The sequence below is a fragment of the Manduca sexta genome, chromosome 11 (assembly GCF_014839805.1).
Source record: "Manduca sexta isolate Smith_Timp_Sample1 chromosome 11, JHU_Msex_v1.0, whole genome shotgun sequence".
Classification (NCBI taxonomy): Eukaryota; Metazoa; Arthropoda; class Insecta; order Lepidoptera; family Sphingidae; genus Manduca; species Manduca sexta.
The window spans coordinates 1605942-1628998 of NC_051125.1; the positions used below are offsets into that span (position 1 = coordinate 1605942).

At 46.0% G+C, this 23057-nt stretch overlaps 2 protein-coding genes across 2 annotated transcripts in view; one reads left to right on the top strand and one right to left on the bottom strand.

The window, feature by feature from the left end:
- Positions 1–144: 144 nt before the first annotated feature.
- LOC115449603 (zinc finger protein 219) lies at positions 145–8974 on the top strand. The gene is given in 7 exon segments (XM_037437594.1): positions 145–651; positions 1273–1539; positions 1616–1981; positions 7389–7997; positions 8075–8313; positions 8395–8489; positions 8492–8974. Coding segments are annotated over 6 exon segments (1989 nt in total). The 5' UTR covers positions 145–651; positions 1273–1290; the 3' UTR covers positions 8923–8974.
- Positions 8975–11029: 2055 nt separating this feature from the next.
- The window catches only part of LOC115449583 (rho GTPase-activating protein 4-like), a 39402-nt gene continuing 27374 nt past the window's right edge, over positions 11030–23057 (bottom strand). Inside the window, 16 exon segments of the mRNA XM_037437669.1 lie at positions 11030–11599; positions 12996–13294; positions 13383–13409; positions 13901–13934; positions 14017–14080; positions 14374–14564; positions 14656–14862; positions 14938–15313; positions 15316–15341; positions 15343–15491; positions 15578–15706; positions 15773–15959; positions 16040–16260; positions 16332–16460; positions 17126–17322; positions 17396–17758. Coding sequence (XP_037293566.1) covers positions 11320–11599; positions 12996–13294; positions 13383–13409; positions 13901–13934; positions 14017–14080; positions 14374–14564; positions 14656–14862; positions 14938–15313; positions 15316–15341; positions 15343–15491; positions 15578–15706; positions 15773–15959; positions 16040–16260; positions 16332–16460; positions 17126–17322; positions 17396–17758 — 2879 coding nt within the window. The 3' untranslated portion in view covers positions 11030–11319.

A 23057-nucleotide genomic window follows, 5' to 3' on the forward strand; every position in this document is an offset into this window, starting at 1 on the left:
CGCGCTGCGCTACGGTTGAGCCGCGCGGATGGATGCTAAACACGAGGCTGCGGACCCGACGGCTCCTCTGACGAGAGCGAGATCATACTGTATCGACAATGCAACACTGAGATGCTGATGGTGACAGTAGAATGGTTCTGGCAGTAAAAACTATTATTGGTGTGCAAAAGATGTAAGCCTTACCAGATACAGTCATTTGTAGGTTTTACTTGGATCCTTATCGACTTGGTTCCAATACATTACATAAATACATCCGGATCGAGAACGGTGTTTAACGCGGACCATCCTTAGTAACATTGGCAAAAGGTTAATAATAATAATAATGAAAATGTTTATATGTCAGGGATACATTAACTACAGAAATAACATGATCTATGTTCTAGTACTTATTGATAATTTAATCAGTTATTGAAGAAGATTAAATAATGATCAACATAACGTGTAGAGGCGCGTTGGGTCAATAAGGGCGGGCGGGCAAGGAGGCCGGGGCGGCGGGTGGCAGTAGGCGGCGGGGCGCGGCGGGGCAGCGCGGCGCGGCGGCGGGCGCGATCGATGGGCGGCGGGAGGCGGCAGTCGCGGCCGGCGCGCCGCTCCGAGCTGAGGTGGGTCTCACGACACCCGCCGCCACCGTCGCCACCGCCACCGCCGCAGGTGAGCACTCGCCGAAACACGCCGCGCGCCGCCGGCCCCTGCCCGGCGCCGGCACGGGCCCGCCACGAGCACAGCGCGGGGGAGGGGGCCGGGGGTGCGTGTGCGAAACGAGGGTGGAGCGTGCGGGATCGATCCGCCGACCGCCACCCCGGCGCGCCGCGGCCTCTGTGCGGCGCGACCCAGGGTGCACAGTCGCAGCACCGGGCGCGGCAGCCCAAATGGAGGCGGCCGGGGGGTGTGCGCCGGTGGGTCCGGGCCCCCACGGATGCACCGCCGTCACCCCGGGCTTGTCACCCGCACGCAGTGGAATGCCAGTCTCCCCTGGCCGACAATGATGAAATTTGCAACGCAATAAGTACGATCGGGATCATTCCCCACGCACTACAAACCCCAGCCTCGCGACACCTATCGTTACTCTCGGGGGGCAAATACGGGGAGAACGGGGGTTAAGCTGAGGATGACTGCATTTACTGGGTGTTTACTTTATCAACAAGTCCGTTTCATAAAATGTTTAGATCATATTCGATAGCTAGTTGAGCGACGCCTCGCGGCGGTGTTATACCTAATATTTATGAGATTACAACCCTCTGAGAAGTATGTAATAGCGCGTGATGTTCCCAGCGGTAGGGTGCAGCAGAAATGGACGGAGGCGCGGTGGGCAGCGTCGCGTCCCTCACGATGGACTGCGAGGACATGTTCAAGGAGATCACAAAGAAGCTTTACGGTGAAGAGGCCAGCGTGGGCGTGGGTGTGGGCGGCGTAGTGGGCGTTGAATTCCCGGCCGCCGAGCGGGACCTCGACGACGAATTGCGTCCTGAGGAGCACATCACCGCATGGGGCCTCGCCGCGCTCATGCAGAACGGCTTCCCACCGCCCGGTATCCTGCAGGTGAGTGCATTCCGCCCGGCACAGCGCACCGGTCGGCACCACACACGCTCTTACCGGGCACACGTGACTTTCGCAGGCGAACTTCACGCCGCGCATAGACCCCACGGCGGAGGACCGGTGGACGGCGGCGGAGGAGCCGCTGGCGTGGGCACACTCTCGCATCGCGGCGTATAACCCGGCGCAGCGTCTGTTCAAGTGCGCGCACTGCGAGTGCGTGGGGTTCTTAGCGCGGGTCGCAGAGCACTGGCTGGGCACGCACTCACAGGCTCGCGCGTTCCAGTGTCCCCTGACGGGGTGCGGGTTCGCATCAAGCTGGGCGCGCGGCGTGCGCCAGCACCTGGCGCGCGACCACCACTCGGACCCCGCCGCCGCGGACCAGCTGCTGCGCGACAACCCCGCGCTCGACGACCTCACCAGATACCTGCAGCGCCTCAAAAACAAGGTACACTTCCCATCTGCTTTCATTTCACTCACAACACGACACACTCGTACTAGGTATAAGTATTAGGTAGTTATAATTGAATATTTATTCGTCTATACTACTTACTAGCTTAGCAATTTAAATGAAACACTGGCTACAAAAAGAATATTTAATTTGTATGTAAACATAAATACACTAATCGGAGAGATGATTACATTGCATGTGCTTAATTATTTTTTTTATTAACCGACTACAATTAAAAAAAATAACCTTTATATTTCTTATGAGAATTTATCGCGTTTATAATAGTACTAGCTTTTGCTCGCGGCTCCGCCCGCGTTATAAAGTTTTTCAAGCTAAAGTTTTCCGTTATAAAAATAGTAGTTTCCCGGGAGCCTATGTTCTTCCCAGGGTCTCAAACTGTCTCCATACCAAATTTCATCTTAATACGTTGGGTAGTTTTTGAGTTTAACACGTAACAGACAGATGCAGCGGGGGACTTTTGTTATATTATTTAGAACTTTTTAAGTGAAACAATCCCGTCATACATCATTGTTGCATAACTTTAACCGTTTACGCAGCGCAGGCAACGGAAGCTCTCAAAACTCATAATTTTCCCCGTTTTTGCAACATGTTTCATTACTGCTCCGCTCCTATTGGTCATAGCGTGATGATATATAGCCTATAGCACTCCAGGAACAAAGGGCTATCCAACACAAAAAGATTTTTTCAGTTCAAACCGGTAGTTCCTGAGATTAGCCATTACTGCTCCGCTCCTATTGGTCATAGCGTGATGATATATAGCTTATAGCGGTCCACAAATGAAGGGCTATCCAACACAAAACGAATTTTTTGGTTGAAACCGGTAGTTCCTAAGATTAGCCATTACCGCTCCGGTCCTATTGGTCATAGCGTGATGATATATAACTTTGAGCACTCCACAAACAAAGGACTATTCAACACAAAAATATGTTTTCAGTTCGAATCGGTAGTTCCTGAGATTAGCCATTACTGCTCCGCTCCTATTGGGTATAGCGTGATGATATATAGCCTATAGCACTCCACGAACAAAGGGCTATCCAACGCAAAAAGAATTTTTCAGTTTGGACCGGTAGTTCCTGAGATTAGCCATTACTGCCCCGCTCCTATTGGGTATAGCGTGATGATATATAGCCTATAGCACTCCACGAACAAAGGGCTATCCAACGCAAAAATAATTTTTCAGTTTGGACCGGTAGTTCCTGAGATTAGCCATTACTGCCCCGCTCCTATTGGGTATAGCGTGATGATATATAGCCTATAGCACTCCACGAACAAAGGGCTATCCAACGCAAAAAGAATTTTTCAGTTTGGACCGGTAGTTCCTGAGATTAGCCATTACTGCCCCGCTCCTATTGGGTATAGCGTGATGATATATAGCCTATAGCACTCCACGAACAAAGGGCTATCCAACGTAAAAAGAATTTTTCGGTTTGGACCGGTAGTTCCTGAGATTAGCGCGTTCAAACAAACAAACAAACAAACTCTTCAGCTTTATATAATAGTATAGATTACAGACTAGCTTTTGCCCGCGGCTCCGCCCGCGTGATAAAGTTCTTGATTATAAAAGTCACACTATATATTTTCCCGGGTTAGAAACTAGCCTATGTTCTCCTTAAGGTCTCAAACTATCTCCATACCAAATTTCATCTAAATCCGTTGGATATTTTTTAAAGTTTCACGCGTTCAGACAGGCAGATCGATGCGGCAGGAGACTTTGTTATATAATATATTTTTTAGAACTTTTTAAGAGGAACCATTCCGTCATTAACATTTATTTCATATTTTTAAGAGTTTACTCAGCGCACATAACGGAAGCCCTCAGGAGGAATAAATTTTCGCCCGTATTTGCAACATTTTTAACCGACTTCAAAAAAAGGAGGAGGTTTTCAATTCGACGTGAATTTTCTTTTTTTTTGTATGTTTGATAGCCTCAGAACTCGCTCATTTATGAACCGATATAGAAAATTCTTTTTTAATTCGAAAGAATTTCTCTCCGGATTGGTCCCATAAAATTTTTTTCAACATCGCTTCGGTAGTTTGGTTTTAAAATTAAAAAAACTAGAATAATTATGTCGTCCAAGAAAACTAAATCGCGAATTTAGCTTTCCTGTGACGTATTTAGTTATGTTTTTGCATCGAGTTTGGTCCAGTGTACTTCTCACATACTTATACATATAGCATAACACCTTTTCCCCGTGTCAGGGGTAGGCAGAGGCATAACATTTCATCGCGATAGTCGTACTGTGTGTGAAACATAAGGTCAGGTGGGGCAAGTGCGCCGACGGGGTAAGTGCACCTACCCTAAAAAAATCGAGAACTATTGATGTTATACAATTACCGCAATCTTACATCTATGCTACTAACTGAAATACAGTTCCACTAAAAAACATAAATGGCTATGTTCATTTTAATACGATTAATTCGCCATTTTATTTTAAGTGTCATTTAGACCTGTAAACCGAGATGACCCCGTGAAAAATAACATCAAATATTTCAAGATATTTAACATATTTCTGTAAACCAGTAAGGTGAATACATAGTTTAAACCTTTTATTTTAACTTCCTGCCTGAATTTTATTTATATATACTAAAATAAATGATTTTTTAGCAATGCGAAAAAATGTACCTAAAAATTGTCGAGTAGGGCAAGTGCGCCACATTTAATAGTCGTATGGCGCACTTGCCCCTGATCCATATATAACCAACCTTTTTTGAGAATAAGTTTTACTAATATGAATTATTATTATTAAAATGTCATACTTACCAGCAGAATTTTTGTACTCAAGGTATTTTGTTTTGAGCCGACTTAAATAAAAGGGCGTATTAGTTAATTCGTTTTTACAAAAGATAAACTGAAATACCTTGGTCTAGAGCAACTTTACGTGAATAGATTGCAACTGTTCGATCAGGCGCGTTATCTGGATATAATGCAGCTAAAACATATCAAATGTCATAGGGCCAAATTCTAAGTAATTGAGTTATAACGCATTCAAAATTATTAATTCCTACATAATTGTATCTTTTTTTTAGTTTTTAGAAATAAAATGGATTTTATATTAGGGCTAACATTTTTTTATTCCAACATATCCGTACACAAAACTCTAACATAGCAAAAAATTATATATCAATAAAAAATTTAAAATGTTTTCAAGCCCTGATTTACATATATATGGCGCACTTACCCCGAATTTGATTTGACAGCCATAGTTTGTTATAATATTGATTGATTAAAAATTATCCAAGAGCAATGCGTATAAAACTTATTTCTCTATGGACTAAAGTGAGTGTTTTCTTTATAATGTTTCATATTGGCGTTTTTTTTTACACAGGCGCACTTACCCCTTTTCCGGAGGCAAGTGCGCCTACTACCATTTTTTTTTACTTTGAGCAAAATATTATTAATTTATGGTCCGATTTCCTTGAATGGCTATAGGTTGTTATCACAAAATACCAAATATTCTTAAATTAATAAAATTACATTCTTAAGTCAGCACAAAAAGAAATTATTTTGCATTGAATCCAGCTATGAAAATTTTATGGCGCACTTTCCCCGACTGACCTTATCAGTTGTGTTTTTGGGTTGGGTTTAATTGACTCTACTTCTTACATACATACATACATATATGTATATAGCATCACACCTTTTCCCCTTTTTCGGGGTAGGCAGAGGTGTTACACCACAGCGCGATAATTGGACTGTGAGCCAAATATATCAGTTGTGTTTTTGCGTTAGGTTTGCTTGAATCTACTTCTTACATACATATATATAGCATCACACCTTTTCCCCTTTTCAGGGTTAGGCAGAGGTGTAATATTTCAGCGCGATAGTCGTATCGTGTGCGAAACACAACTATGCCATCGAGGCGGTCTATTTTTTAGTAACGCAAAAAGCAAAAAATAAAAATAATTTTAACAAAAAATTAAACCGCCTTCAAAAACCACTCAAAAACAAAAAAATACTTCACATAACAGGTATATATTGGATACCAATTTTGGAGTCGGTGCTAATTAAAATTGCTAGTTAAGTTAGAGAAATACATTTACGAATATACGAAAACAATGTGCTACCAGCGTACAAAGTCAGCAAGTCAGATCGTCACCGGAGATGAACGCACCGCCGCAGCACAGCAAATGGAAGCTATTAAGGAAATATTAAAATTTGTGAAATGTACACTGTAGTATAGTTAGCTTTAGATATGTATAAGAATGAATATTGTATTAATGAGGGTAATCTGGCAGTCCGCAATAAATGGTCGAATAGAATACACGCGTTTCATTGTGCTCCTTGCTAAGATACATTACAGTGGCGACGAGGATACTTTTAACTCGCTGTGTAACAATTTCTTCCCCTTACCCAAAACTTCTTTACCCAAATTCTTCCCCTGTTGCATATAGCTAGTCAAATATGGGTGTATTACACTCCCTGCCCCGAAAAAAGAGGAAAGAAAGAGATGAAACACCATACATGTGCTTTGTATTACACCTTTCACTGTGTATGTTTGTTATTAGTAAACGCAAACCTACTCCTTTTAATTGATTTGAAAGAAATTTAGCTTATAGATGGACTATGCAACAAATATAGCTTAACTAGCAATTTTAATTAGGCACCGACTCCAAAATTGGTATCCAATATATACCTGTTATATGAAGTTATTTTCTGGTTTTTGGTGGTTTTTGAAGGCGGTTTAATTTTTCATTAAAATTATTTTATATAATACTAGTTGACCCAACAGACGTTGCAGATTTGCATCGCGCATTCTGTCAATCGCTGAAATTAACTTTTCTTAAATTTTCAAACGTTCCGCTCAACTCCCTTATTTTTTTATTTCATAAGATCCTTATCCTGACAATAACAAACACAACAAAAAACACTGTGATATCGGTCCAGCCGTTCACGCGTGATGGCGTCACCAAGGGAAATAGGGATTCATTTTTATATACAACTTATATAATAGATAATTGTTAGTTTATTGTTGTTGTTGTAGCTAATTAATAGTGGTAAGTATATATTACGATTTTTTAATTATTTTGTGTAGTTGTAATTGTAATACCTATATTTGATATTATTTGTTACCGCTGCCCTTTACCAGGGTGACATGACTCCCAGGAGTTTAACATGATTGCGCCTCGTGTGGCTACATTCAGTGACACTCGCCTTTTATAAAAGCCCTGTTCCACTCGAACAGTCAATCTACGACGAATCTCATGTATAGCTTCGCTATACCTGTTTTGTTCCGGTTTCAATGATATTGTGCCCGGTTAATGTATGATACCAAATCGCAATCTAAATTTTAATAACTTGTGACTCAAGAGCTTTCAAATAAAAACTTATATAAACTTGTATTTAGCAATAATTAAATAGAATAACTACATGAAACGTTACCAGGTGGAATCAATGCGTAACGAAAGGCGCGCCAGTGGCAGTAGCGACAGCGCACACACCGAAGCGAACAGCAACGCGGCGGCCGGCGGGGGCGGCGCCGCGGGGGAGGTTGGCAAGCGGTATGCGTGCGGCGCCTGTCCCTACGCCACCGACCGCCGCGATCTGTTCACGCGTCATGAGAACATCCACCGGGACGAGAAGCCGTTCCACTGCTACCTTTGCCAGAAACAGTTCAACCGCGCTGACCACGTCAAGAAACATTTCCTGCGCATGCACCGTGACCAGCCATACGACCTGAACCGCATCAGGCGCGCAGCCGCTAAGCCGCAGCCGCAACCGCAGCAGCAGCCGCAACCGGCACTGCATTACTACAAGCCCCCGGCGGAACCGCCACCCGCGCCAGCACCCGCGCCAGCGCCCGCCCCTCCGCCGCCGCCGCCCGAGTACCGCACGTCGTCCGCGCACACTCCGCAGGCCGCACAGCCCCCACCCGTGAAGCTGGAGCGCGCACCTCTCAAAACGGAACCGACGCCGGCAGTCGTAATGCTGAAGCCACCGCCGGCGCCGGCCGCACCTGTACCTCCACCTCCTCCTGCGCCAGCGCGTCGCAAGGTAATTGACTTGTTGACCGTGCATTTGTCGGGAGTAGTGTCTTAAATGTTGTCTGACCGAGATTGAGTTTGTTGCAGGGCGAGCGGCGATACGCGTGCTGCTACTGTGCATGGTCGGGCGTCGACAATTGGTGCCTGAAGCGGCATCTCAATACACATTTGAAGCCGTTTGCGTGCGCCCTGTGCGAGTACAAGGCGGCGCGCGCCGAGAGGCTTGCGACACACGTGCATAAGGTGCACAACAAGAAATCATGCGGAAAATGCCCGTTCCTGGCGGACGACCAGCACCAACTGGCGACCCACCTGCGTGACGCACAGTGAGTCAAATGTGTTATCAGTAGCCGCCTACGTTTTTACCTCACACGAGGCCTCTCCTCATAGTGCATCTATCTTGACAGCCACATCGAAAGCAGGAACCTGAAGGTGCCAACGGGAACAGGTCGCGGAGGAGGCGCGGGCGGCGTCGGGTTTGCAGGCAGTGCGGCGGCGTTGGCAGCGGAGGCGGGCGGCGTGGGCGCGGGCGGCAGCGGCGGGGCGGGCGGCGGGAGGCGACGCGAGCAGCGCGCAGGGGGAGCTGCACGGCTTTTCGGATATCTGGAGGCGTCGGACGGTTCCGGTGACGAGTACGAGGCGCCGCCGCTGACAGGGGAGTTCGGCGCCGGCGGGCCGGGGAGCGCGGGCGGCGCGGGGAGCGCGGCGGGGGCGGCGGCGGGGGCGCCGCACTACGCGCGCGACAAGGAGAACGCGGCGCCGCTGCACCACGCGGTGCACCACGACCACTGCCTGCGCTACTAATGGCGCCGCGCCACATCGAGCCACACCGAGTGCGTGCGTGTTTGTTCGACAGTACACTTCACGCGTGCGTTCAGTTTGCGGTCGCGCTGATAATGTTAAGTGTTAAAATCTATTCGTTAAATATACTATAATGTTTCACAAATGGATTATGTACAAAATATTAAACTATTAATAATTAAATTTTATGGAATTCATGGGATCCGTTATTGTATATCCCTAAAGTCTAAACCCGGAGCGAATCATCACTCCTTTGGTAAAATTTATTGCAGTGTGCTTAAGCAGTACATTGTAAAGTCTCGTTTTCAGTAACATTTCGGATACGACATCATACATAGATTTCCCCAACATTGAACTTCATTCCCCAAAAAACTTCGAAACTTGTCGGTAGCCGAGTAACCATAGCCTATGAATAATCTCACTCTATGTACCCACTTCTATTCAGATTTACCTCAGTATATACATTTCCTTTTTGTATGATGTTGCTTTGTATGATGGTGAGCGGCGATAGCCTAGTTGGTTGTGAAACGGACTACCGAGACGAATGTCCGCAGGTTCAAATGCCAAGGGCACATACCAGTGACTTTTCTAAAAAAATATGTGTGTATTCTTTGTGAATTATCGCTTGCTTTAACAGTGAAAGAAAACACCGTGAGAAAACCTGCATACCTGAGAAATTCTCTATTAGGAATTTTCGAGGGTGTGTGAAGTCTACCAACCCGCACTAGGCCAGCGTGGTGGACTAAGGCTTATTCCCTCTCAGTAGTAGAGGAGGCCCGTGCCCAACAGTGGGACAGTACTTATATAATTCAGGGCTGATATTATTATTATTATGATGTTCACGTAATCCATATTATCGATAATAGGATAATATAGGTACATTTAATTTCACAACTGTACACTAAAGGCAGCATTTATCTATCGCTGTCGTGAGTCTTGAGTAAGAGAATGACTATTCCGAAAGGGCGCGCGGCTCTCCTGTCCACTCAGCCACTGTGACCAAACTTACGATATACGATACTTTGATCCTAAACTAACATGTAGTCAATAGCGATATTCCAGGAATACTTAACACTAAATAAAAATGTATAGAGATAAAGTTGTTCTTCAGTGGATTACGGGGCACACATGCAAGAAATGCGTTTCATTTATATCCGATACTCCCTTACTAATTTCGAACTCTGTATGATAACGACAGGAAGAGCTCGACGGCACTTAGCTCAGCAGATACGTGAGTACGTCAATAATATTGATTTAAGTAGTGGTTTGAAATAAATTGCATTTAAAAAAAAGTCCGAAACGAAGAAACGACGAACTTTGGATTTAACTTCACTACTAAATTACTTTGGATCCGTCACCCGTCTGTAGATTAACTTAGTGGTAGGTTCAATTCCCAGTATTTTTTATTGGAGAACTACGAAGGGATGGCGAAATCATGCGGTAAATGGATCGTATCCGTCATCGGATCCGTAACACTTCGTAGGAACAAATCGTGCAATCCGTCATCCGAAATTACGGATTTCGCTTTTCGAATAAGTCCCTCAGGTCCTAGTGAATGTCCAGTGTATTGAAGGCCGAGGAATATGTTGCCCACCGAGAGACTATGTACTTATTCATCAATGGTCTGCACAATTTTGTTCTTCAAAATATGCTTTTAGTAGGTAAGTAATGTAAACCATACGAAATTGCCCAAATTCCTTGCATTTGCATTTCAAGAATATTATTTATTTTAATAATAGGCTATGTTACAGCTTTATATTGCTACTAGCTTTTGCCCGCGTTATTGTCCTCCTTAGGGCCTCAAGCTATCTCCTTACCGAATTTCGTCTAGATTCGTTGGGTACTTTTGAGTTTATCGCGTTCAGACAGGTAGACAGATGCGGCGGGGAGATGCGTAATTTTAACCGTAAATGTAACGTACGTAACGGAAGCTCTCAAAATCAATAAATTTTCCTCGTTTTTGCAACATTGGCTCCCATAACAAGTACGTATCGTTGATGGCGTCGGAACAACTCACCCTGTGGCTGACTTCAGGGTAGACAGAACTAGTGCTGTGTATAGGAACTTCACACGTCGGTTTTAATTAACATACATTTAGATAAACAAACAGGTGAAAAATTTACATTACATTCATTAATTCATAGTTTCTAAATAAAATACATTAGAAAGAAAAAGTTTATTTATTCAGATCTATAAGAGTAAGCAAAATAAAGCTCCTACAGCATAGAATAAAACGACTCGTGCGTATCAATAATACTGTTTTATTGAGTATGTAGTTAGAAGAGGTACAGCACATTGCAGAGTACACGGTCACACCGCGACGTGTCGCCAAGCGTCGGCCACGCGTCGCCACGCCGCGGTGTGACGGGATGGCCACATATGACGGCCTAAATTACATCAAAAAATACATCACGATCATGTCTATCATACATAAGAGCGTCCGAGGTGTTCTGCAGCTCCTCGGACGTTGCGAGATTCATTTCAAGCCAGTGTGCGCAGTCATCACAAACATCGCGGCCGCTCGCACTACACTAGTGCGGCGCGTCCGCGTCGGCGTCGGGCGGCGCGGGGCAGGCGGGGCAGGCGGGGCAGGCGGGGGGCGCGGGCGGCGAGGCGCGCGGCGCGTGCGGGTGCGGCGTGGGGCGGCGCAGCAGCGCGGGCTTGGCGGCCAGCGCCGGCTTCAGCGAGCCGCCCGTGAGCGTGAGCTCGGCGAACTTGGCGGCCACGCGCGCCGTGTTGCGCGCCGGCACGGGGCTGCCGTCCGCGCGCGCCTCCCCCCCACCCTCGGCACAACCCTCCGACCGCGACTGCCTGACGACAACAAACACATAATAGTCTATAGTGGCTGAACAAAATTACCTCTCATATCTGCTACCAATCATTTGTCGTCAGTCGACATTATAACCTATAACAGGACAAATAATAGGAGCTCGCATATCAGGTACGATGTATCGAAAATAAGTTGAGTATACTATTTGAGGTAGCACTCTATTTTATAGATTGTTTGTCGGTTTAAAAATGTATTATTGTAAAATACTTTATTAGAGAATCTGAAATCGTATTTTTGTACATTCATATTTCTATCCATTGTATTTTCTGCAATTATGTAGGAACGCTTTATTTACTGTGAGCACCCCGACGTGACGATGACGCCAGAATGTGGCGAGATATACCCACAGATGTAAACATGCGCGCTAGATTGAAACTACAGAGAACGTACATATAAATTCGGCTGAAATTCATATTTATAATGCGAGTGACCTTACGATGTCAAGTCAGTCCAAGTAAATCGCTGACGGTAGTGGTCATAAGTAGGGATTGCAATCCGGTCTCATTTTCAATCCAGCCGGATTCGACCGGATTTCCATTAATCCGGCCGGGTCCGGTCTGATCCGGCCGGATTGATTTATTTGATCAAACCAAGACAACTTATCTTTTTTTTTCGTTCCAACGTAGTTCGGTATAAAGCGAAAAAAAAATTATTCATCTACAAAATCAACTTTATTATGAAGAACTTTTGCAAAATAAGTATATATGTATTTTGCATCATCATCATTATCTAAATCACATTTTATTAAACATTTTGCCCTTCGTTTTATACATACTTGTGTTAAAAGGAACGGTGCGTCAAACGCTGAGTGAATGAATCAATGGATTACGGTAATTTTTTGCTTATACTCTGTGGATACTAATTAAATCAGGGACTTATCTTCGGTACTACATAATCCTCGGTTGGTCTTGGATTTGTAATAAGAATGAATTTTAGTCCCAGTACTAACTTTAATACCGTAACAAACCTGGACTTTTTAGTCTTGGTTTAAACCCAGTACTAAGCTATCTTTTTGTAATAAGGCGGTATATATTTAACTAAACACTCTTTATGGATTCTCTTGAGTGATTCTATTTGACGAAGCAATGACTAAAACAAAACACACATTTATTGACTTGAGCGATGCGTTGCTGATTGATTGAACTGGACAAGTAGTGACAAGCTGCTGCGCGGGTGAGAAGAGGGGCGCAGGGCAACGCAGTGGCTTAGCGTCGAACGACTCGCGCGTACATGCAGGCATTTAAAGTACCTACCCTTACACCAGCGCGGTTATTTTAACAAAAAATGCTAACACCGGACCCGATCATAAGAGTAAAGAGGCTGATAGGTTTAGAAGGAACAGTACAATGCGGCACCAGTGTGGGCGAGGCAACTAACTTGTGGTGCGGCCTCTTCTTGAGTGTGTCTCGGTTGTGCGCGAACGTGTCGGCCGAGTCGGCGGCGGGCGGCGCGTCGGGCGGCGCGTCGGGCGGCTCGGCGGCCGGCGCGGGCGCGGGCGCGGCGGGGGCGGGCCGCGCCGGCAGGTCCAGCACCAGGTCCGGCGTGCTCTCCGCCAGCCGCCTGCCACACACACCACGTACATCATTCGTCTGGGATTCCACTCTAGTGGCAATTGTAGCACGAATACAAACTATAGAGGTACCTGCAGCGCGCCGGCTCGGCGGCGTGCGCGGCGTGCGCGGCGTGCGCGGCGGGCAGGGCGTGCGCGGCGGGCGCGAGCGGCGCGGCGGGCGCGGGGCACGCGGCGGGCGCGGGGAGCGCGGCGGGCGGCGGCGCGGCGGCGGGCTGCGTCTGCACATACGCGCCTTCGTCAACACTGACCACCACATTCTACTCTTGCACTCTTGCACCGCCACCAACTATACACTACAAGCGAAATAAAACTCACGCGTGCTAATAATATATTCTTTATTTCAAATACTATTCAAATTGTGTGTACAAGCTCGTCGCGTGTCTACTGCGCAAGCGTGGAGTGAAGCGACCGTCGGTCGATACTGTGGGGCATGTTTTTACAGCAACACTCATAGTACTAGCCTCTATTTAAGTGAGGACCGATTTGAATTTAGATCGGATGGAGTGACATCGGTTATGCAATTTTACGCATAATATATAAATGCCTGAGCGATATAAACACAATAATGCATGCCCCACACCGACACTACAAGCTGGCCCGGTCGCGCCGTGCCCGCGCGGGGCGGGAGCGGCGCGGCGGGGCGCGGGAGGGAGGGGGCGGAGGCGCGGCGGAGCGGGGGGCGGCGCCGTCACCGCGGCGGGGCGCCCACCTGCGCGGAGCCGCGGCGTCGCTCGTCGGGCGTCCTGCAACAAGCGCACAGTGAGAGCGGTCGTGGCACGTGGCGCGACGGCGTGCGGCGCCGGTGGAGGCGGTGGTGACGCTTACCTGTGTCGCTCCATGGAGTCGCGATCTCCCCACTCGCCGTTCTCACCCTCGTCGCTCTGCTCGTCTGAAAGTAGAGATCAAAAAGTCACGAGTATTTCATTGCATCCAGACTATTTATTACACATTCTCATTGACAAGTACAAAAATGTGCAGGTCATTACAGAAAGAGGGTATCGATAATGACTAAGCAAAACATTATTTATATAAAAGCTAAATGTTCATTTATACACTAGCTTTTGCTCGTAGTTCCATTCGTATGTAAAAGTTTTTCCGGGATAAATCCTGCTTTATATATTACTATAACACGATTTGTAATGCAGGAAGGGTTATGGATGCATATCGCTGGCGAGTGCTGACCGTCGTCGTCGTCGTAGAGCGAGAGGTCGTCGCGGTCGTCGCGTGCGTCGCGCTCGTCGAGCGCGTCCCCCGCGCCCCCCTCCCGCGCCGCGCGCCCCGCCGACACTGCCGCGCCGCCCGCCGCGCCGCCACCCTCGTCCCCGCCCTCCTCCTGCGCCTCGTCCCGCGCCTCGTGCTCCCCGTCCGCTTCACTGCAACATAAACGGCGTCGGTGGCGAATATTCCTTTTCACTTCTAGCGACAAGCGTCTGCTCACATGGTCGCGCGCGCGTTAACACTCACTTGAACCTTGTGTAGAGGGCATAGGGCGCGACGTCTTGCGGGAACACGTCGCGATGGTGCAAGATGGTACGTTTTACGAGTTCATTGACGAGATTCTGCGCGGTGACCTGCGCGCCGCCCTCCCCCCACGCGGCCAGTAGTGTCGGCCCCACGCAGATGGCCAGGTTCCACGCGTCCATCATGTTGTGCTCGCTGTATTCGGTGAGGCTGTAACACAAGAGGCGCATGAGATCAGGCCAGGAGTCTCAGCAGAGCAGCAGACGGCGACCAGCGGACACTCACTGCGCTAGGAAGGCGAACAAGTAGCGCAGCACAATGAGCGCGGGCAGCGGCAGCGCGGCGAGCGTGTCGCGCAGGCGCCGCACGAATTCGTCGCGCTCCGGCAGCGCCGCGATGCGCAGCAGGCGCTCCTGCAGCTGCGGCGGCAGCAGCGGCGGCCGCACCTCGCGCAAGTACAGCTTCAGCAGCCCGCACACCGAGTTGATGTCGGAGGCGTCGCGCACGCGCGCCAGCGGGTCTTCGCCGCGCTCGAACGCCGCGCGCAGCGCCTGCATCTCCACTTGCGAGCCCGACACTCGGAAGATGCCTTGGTGTTTCAGGCCGTACGTGGCGATCACGCGCACGCACGACGTCAACACCACGGGCAGTCGGTGGTCGAGCGGAGCGGCGAACTGTCCGCGGCGCAGGCGTGCGGCGGCGCGGCGCGGGGGCGTGGGGGGCGTGGGCGGGGCGGGCGGCGGCGGCGCTTCCTCACCCAGCAGGCGTCCGCGCACAGCCGCCGCCTTGCTCTCCAGTCGCGCCAGTCGCCCCGCGCACGACACATATGATCGGAACTTCTGTAACCACATCACTCCTTAACTCGGTTGCTTCATCAAAAATGATACAACACTAATATAGATATGTGTGTGTATGTGTATCTCACCGCGAGGTAATAGTCCTCTTGGTCGCGGCGCGGCGCATCAGGCTCGTCGGCGGGAAGCGTCGGGGGCGAGCCACCCGCGCCCGGACCGAAAAATTCGCTCACGTCCCAGTTGGCGTCGGCACCCTCCATCTGCAAACGAACAAATGATGAGTGCCGGACGGCGGAGCGATGCGGGGCGTGGGATCAGGCACGCACCTGTCGCACGAGTTCTGCCTCGGCCGCGTCGAGAGTCTTGGCGTGCTCGCGGCACTCGGCCCGCAGGCGGCGCGCGGCCCCCTCCAGCTGCTGCAGACGCTGCGCCAGCTCGCCGCGAGCCTGCTCGGCGGCCGCGTCGCGCTCCTCCGCCGCCTCGCCGACAGCCTCGCGCATCTCCGCGTCCTGTCTGTACAGAGCGTGCGAGCGGTCAGCGTCGGTGGTGGGTGGTTGTGGGTGGTGGTGCAGTGTTTGCGTGGCGGCACTCACTTGTCCGGCTGCGCGCCGCGGTAGGGCAGCGGGCGCGGCGGCGCGAAGGCGGCGGCGTGCGCGTCGAGCAGGCGGCGGCGGTCGGAGAGCGCGTCGAGCGCGTCGGCGGCGGCGCGCACGGCGGCGGCGGCGGCGCCGGCGGCGGACGCGCGGGCGCTCTCCGCCGCGCTGGCGGTGCGCACCGTGCGCCCCACCACGGCGTCGAAGCCGACCTCGGTGCACTGCGGGATGGACGGTCGTGAGAGCAGGACGCGCGAGGCGCAGTGGGCGCGCCGCCTGCGGTGGCACTCACCAGGATGATGTCGGCGATGTCGTCGAGGTAGTAGCGCTGCAGCGTGGCGTTGGCGGCCTCGAGGCTGAGCACGTAGTCGGCGCGCGCCCGCAGCGCCCGCACGCGCGCCTCGCTGTGTCGGGCGCGCCGCTGAACAATCACATTTATTTTGACTGTTTGGACTGGTATTTCCTGAGATTAGCCATTACTGCTCCGCTCCTATTGGGTATAGCGTGATGATATATAGCCTATAGCACTCCACGAACAAAGGGCTATCCAACGCAAAAAGAATTTTTCTTTTTTTTTTTTTTTATTGTATGTTTTCTACGTTGAAACTTTTGAGTGATTGAACCGGTTTTGATGATTCTCTTTTTATTTGCAAGCTGGTGCTTCCCGTGTGGTCGGTCCCATGTAAATTTTTATATTGTTGGACCCTAGACACTCGCAGATATGTACATCAGAAACCTTTTTAAAAAGTTTTTGGAGGCGGTATAATTTTTCCATATCTACACAGCAATTTCTTGAAAAACCAATTGACATCCAGAATCCTTGACGCTTATGCGTTCATAATTTCTGATTTCCTTATATTTTTTAATAACATAGAATCACGCCTTTTTCCTTTTCAGAAATAGACGGAAATCTGAAATACACACATTTCGCCAGCTATGTAAAGTCCTGTGTAATAAGGTAAGGCTAAGGACCTAATGCCATTTATTTTTATTTTTTATTTTGGCCGACCTGAGTTTCGAATCCAAAACTTAGCATGATAGTCGTATTATTACAGCAATCGGTGCGACAAAACAAATGATAGCTACCTTTTCTAAGTCCTTGTCGAGCGCCTTAAGTTTCTTGTGTCTTGGCGGGTCGGCACTGGCGATGCGTTGCCTCTGGTCGTGCGCGTGTCGCAGCTTGAGCGCGGCGGCGCGCCACTCGGCGGCGGCGGCGGCGTGCGCCTTGCCCGCGCCCCACGCCTCCGCCAGCGCCGCGCCCACCTCCTCGTGCCGCTCCGTCACTGCACAGACACACACGTGACGTCGCACAGGGAACGCGTGGCTCGCGGTGCCCGGCACCGGTGCGATACTGACCGATATCGCGACACTTGCGGTGCAGCCGCAGGACGTCGTCGGCGGCGCGCTGCAGCCGAGCGGCGAGCGGGCCGCCGTACAGGTCGGCGAGCGCGGCGTGGTCCCGGGAGAGCGCGCGCGTGTTGTCGAGCGCGGCCTGCCAGCAGGCGAAGGCGCCGGTGAGCGGCCAATGCTCGCGCTTGTGCTTCTGCCCCTCGTGGCGCTGGTGCGCGGCGCGGGCGAGCTTGTCGAGCGCGCGCGAGTACTCATGCTCGAGGTCGGCGCGCCGGCGGCAGTACTCGTGCAGCTCGCCCGCCACGCCCGCCGTCGCCTCGGCGCGCGCCTCCAGCACGCGCGTGTGCTCCGCCAGCTGCAGCCGGATGTCTGCGGCACGACAACACTCACTCAACACTGTATCTTAAATCTTATCTGACTAATATTATAAATGCGAAGGTTTATGAACATGTTGATAAATCGAAATGTTGGAAGCAAATAAATATCGATAATTTCAATACATTTCTTAATATTTTCAAAAATGATGGTGTCCCCTAAGAAAGTTTTCTTGCGGCCATAATGGTTATTGTAACTGCTTTTACCGTACTGATACAAGAATCCGCCTGTATAGCCCCTCGCGTATAAATCGTCGTGAACAATGCTGTGAGTGCGTCACCGCTTGAGAAGTTATGATGAAGATTATAATTGTTATACCATTATTTGAAAAAGGTGAACGCCAGCTATACTCAACCTGCGGCCCCTGAGCTTCCAAATGAGGCGCGCTGAGCTTTAACAAGTGGCCTGTATGGTATCAAAGTTTACTTAAACTAAAAACCTTTTCCCAACATTGAACTGCGAACTATCCTTGGATATGGAAGATTTATACGGGAACTCTTAAAATCAAATAGTGTTTCTATTCAAGGGGTTTATACAATTTTAAGGTATTTCTATTCCATGTCCAAGGACCCGTGCCAATAAAGTTAACATCGGAGCATCTCGAAGCTATGGAAATTACAGGGTACATGATCGCTGAACAAAAGAAATACGTCGAACCTTATTGCAAGTGCAATGAAGTAACCTCCAAATGATTTTTTTTAAAAACGATAACTAAAATAATTAATAAATGAACGGCGATCAGTTTGTTCATATTTTAGAGTTTGCATTAGAAATACTGTACAGAGATTCACGCAATATCTAAACACTGCTTTAAAATTGTAACGATGATGACGATAACCTATAGACCATGATTTCGGTTAAATTTATAGTTAATAGAAGGGTAACGTGTCGCGATCCTCACCGGCGAGGACATGAGCCCTAACCTAGCTAACCTACCAGCCTTTCACTAGCTACCTAAGTGATGACTACCTGAAGAAGAAAGGCAGAAAGAAACTCCGGGCTTTCTTTTTTGTTATCAATTGTTCAGTACTTCTTTTGTATTTTTTTTCCAAGTCTTTCTTGTACAAAGTCACAATAGTTATATAAGCTAATGCACGCACATCACCGTTAACATGGAATAAGATGAAATCCAATCGACTAAACCTGGAGCGGCATAAAATAAAATTAGCGATAGGTAATAAAAGAGAACATGGATTCATACTTAAATAACGTCGTACAGCGTGCATTCGCCTACATTTACAATACAATCATAGTTTTCAATCATGAGAAAAGAAAAAAATAATAAAATAGTGATTTTAAAGAGGTAAACACAACATGATCGGGTGGTCGTGTTTAAAAATTACATTTCATTAAGATATGATACGATTATGTCAAATTAAAATTACAGAAATGTCATTATTATAAAAAAAAGTATGTGAGACATGTAACAAAGACATTTTAGGCAGTTAATTAATTACTAATGTGTGCTAACATGGTGGGTCATTGTGTGCAGGACAAACTTTCCAAACCGTCTTATCATTAAGGTAATCAGATATAGTATGGTATCCTTTACACATTAATTCACGCTTAACATTACACTTGAATTTTTGTTCGGTCAAATTGGTAATTTCGAAGAGAAGTTTATTATAAAACTTAATGCTATTAACTAAGAAAGATTTATTGGTTTTACAGAGCCTATGATTAGGGACAACCAATTTAATTTTATTTCTGGTATTTTGACTATGCAAGTCACTGTTTTTAATGAAAGTACTAAGGTTTTTACGGACGTACATTATATTCTGAAAAATATATTCGCCTCCTTAAACATTTGCCTAAGGGAATCATGAGAGCGAAGGTTGTAAATAGCTCTAATCGCTAGTTTCTGCAAAATAAAAATGGTCTGCAGATCTGCAGCAGAGCCCCACAGAAGAATACAATGGGACATAATGCTGTGGAAGTATGCAAAATACACTAGCCTTGCCGTAGCCACATCAGTTAATTGTCTGATCTCCCTAATAGCAAACACGGCAGAGCTTAATTTACTAGTTTTTTTTTTAATATGGGGGCCCCATTGCAATTTACTATCGATTGAAACCCCGAGGAAGACCGTTGAGGGAACTAATTCTAATTTATCCCCATCTAAATCAATATTAAGTTCCTTTTTTTTATTCAGTAACGAAAATCTGACACATTTCGTTTTTGCGGCAATTAAAAGTAAATTATTAGAAGAGAACCAGTCAGAAATCAAACTAAGTACTTTATGTGGGTCACCGAGATTCTCATCCCTTCTGTTTAACATAAAAATTATCGAAGTGTCGTCAGCGAACAATACTACATCTGCCATATTATCAACCATGTAAGGCAGGTCATTTATGTAAACTAAGAATAGAAATGGACCCAATATGGAACCCTGGGGAACCCCAATTCTAACTGCGGACCCGGCAGAGGAGACGTTGTCCATAAATACTTTTTGATTTGATTTAAAAGAATCTTACGTAAGATATCTCCCAGTTCTTTCTTATTGTATAGATCGGCAACAAGTCACGCGAGTTACCAGGTGTGAAGAGATCCTTACATGAAACATGGATCCGCTTCCGGTGTAGGAATGAATATTAGTCACGGGAACTATACGCAACGTGGCCCCAGCAAGCTGCCTAGGCTAAGGCGCGCACAACACTTGCACAAGGTGTGCGTGTGTGTTGTCTCTGAATAAACATGCATCAGTTGCCATGACGACGCATTAACAAACTTATAAAATATAGAGTAGTTTTGGATCTTTGTTTTTGATAGTTAACGCTCATTTATAAATTGTTATAATTTTCTGATTAAACCCGATTTGGCACAAAATATCGTGTACAGCAGGTAGACATAATGCGGTATAAGTAAGGAGTGCTAGTATAATGCGCAACTGCGTTAGAAATGCGCGAGTCTAATGGTGCAGTCAGAGTGTCATATTATCTTTATGACTATTATATAATTCTAAAGAGTTTGTTTGCTTGTATGAACGCGGTAATCTCAGGAACTACTGAAAGTCTACTTCAAAAAATAAATCTGTAATTTGACGGATCGCACATTTTGTTTTTACTACGTGTTACGGATCCGATGACGGATAGTCCATTAATCAAGGAAGGCTATACGCTATGTAACATCACTCTATGACCAATAGGAGCTGAGCATCAATAAAAAAAATGTTGCAAAACCGCGGTGAAAATTACTGCTTTTGAGTATGTACGCTGCGTAAACGGTTAAAGTTACGCAACTAATATGTATGACGGAATTGTTTCCTTTAAAAGTTAGAAAGAATATTATAAAATTAAAATTCATCGCCGCATCTATTTGTCTGTCTAAACGGGATAAATTCAATAACTACTCAACAGATTTCGATAAGAGTTTGGGAATTCCCGACAATTTCAAAGTCCCGAGAATTCGAAACTTTTAAGAGATTTTTTTTTAAGGTGGGTATGATATTGAAGAATTTTAATAGGGCAAATTTCTTGTAAAACGTAATTAATGCAATTATTTGTAAAAAATTATCATTTATTAACCAGAAAATTAAATCTTTATAACTTTAATGTTAATTTTAGTTTTAATAATTGTTTTGTTTATTTCTTATCATCACACACAGATACACTTTTAAGCAGTTAATCATAATTATTTATTTGTTAAACATAGGTAAATACAGTTCTCAAATATGTTTCAGTAGTAGCGCGCTATGTTATACCACTGGGGCGTAAAATATTATAGCCGTTAATTATCATTAATGTTAATTAAATTTACATTTAATCAAAATATGTTTACTAATTAATTAAATGTTAAAAAGGACCAAAAAAAATAATAACACCTGAATCAAATAAATAAAAAATATAGCCTAAAAATGTGTCAATCATTCAAATTAAATTTATGTGATGGAATTGAAATTTACATGATTATATTATGATCTAAGCTGTTATCAGTAATCAATTAAATCAATTCACTGGTTTAAACTTGTCTGTAAGAAACTCTTGTAATACTGTAATAGGCGTTTTTTAAAAAGATTAACATTAAGCTCCTTAATCGAACAATCATATATGATTATATATAATAGGCGCCATACAAAATACACTTTTATGCATCATACTTGTATTTGATTTTTCACACATTCTATGGTTGTCACGTCGGTTACGCATATTTATGTCTGATAGTTAAGGAAATAAACTCAAATCTTATAGTTATAAAATGAAGTTAGTTAAACGTCATAGGAACGTTGAAGGAAAACATCGTGAGAAAACCTGCACATCTGAGAAGTTCTCTATAGGAATTTCGAAGGTGTGTGAAGTCTACCAATCCGCACTAGGCCAGCGTGGTGGACTAAGGCCTAATCCCTCTCAGTAGTAGAGGAGGCCCGTGCTCAGCAGTGGGCAAGTATATTATAATACAGGGCTGATATTATTTATTATTATTAAACATCATAATAATTCTTAATAAATTTACTATTATCTAGTAATTCTAGTATCTAATCATTGTTAATACTCATAATAACAGATTTGTTTCATAATTAAATTATCTGAATATAAATAATAAAACAGACTTATGAATCACTCTTTTAAATAATTTACTTCTTTCCTGATTTAATAAAATAGGCTTTTAAAAAAATCAGGGCGTCAACAGCTGTGTCTGACAACCTGTTTCTATTTTTTGTAATAATATTCATTAAAATGGGACATGAGCACCCAAATGTGGTCTCAATAGCAAATGGCGCTAGGCTACTTCAATATTGAAAATAAAAATAATTAGGTACATAACAGTTTCAACGATATTGTCTCGTCACGAGTTTCGAGCCGAACATTCCGGGAGCTAAACCCTATTTTCGATGCTATTTGGTATGGAAATATTTTGAAACGCTGGGAAGGACAGAGGCTACTTTCTATCCCGGGAAAATATAACGCGGGACTTTTTTCCCGGTAAACTTTCGCGTGGACAAAAGTTATTATAAATGTTTATGCGTCTTGTAGAAGGAAACGCAAAAACTGCTATGCTATGCATTTAGAAAGAATAAAACACAAAGTCCAGGATTAACGTAATTGGGTATTTGACAAATTTTCGTAAAGTACTTTAAAATGTTCTAGAGTCACTAAAGATACGCTTGACAATTGTTTTTTTTATATTTAGAGCCATTTTAATAGCTAAAAGACAGTTTTAATAATTACATTTTGTGTTTCCCACTGAAACGCTAAGTCACGTGACAAATAAGGGGCGTGACGTCATGATGTAATACTCTTAATATAAACAATACGTGAGATTCGTTTATTATTCAAGATTATAAAAAGGCCAATAC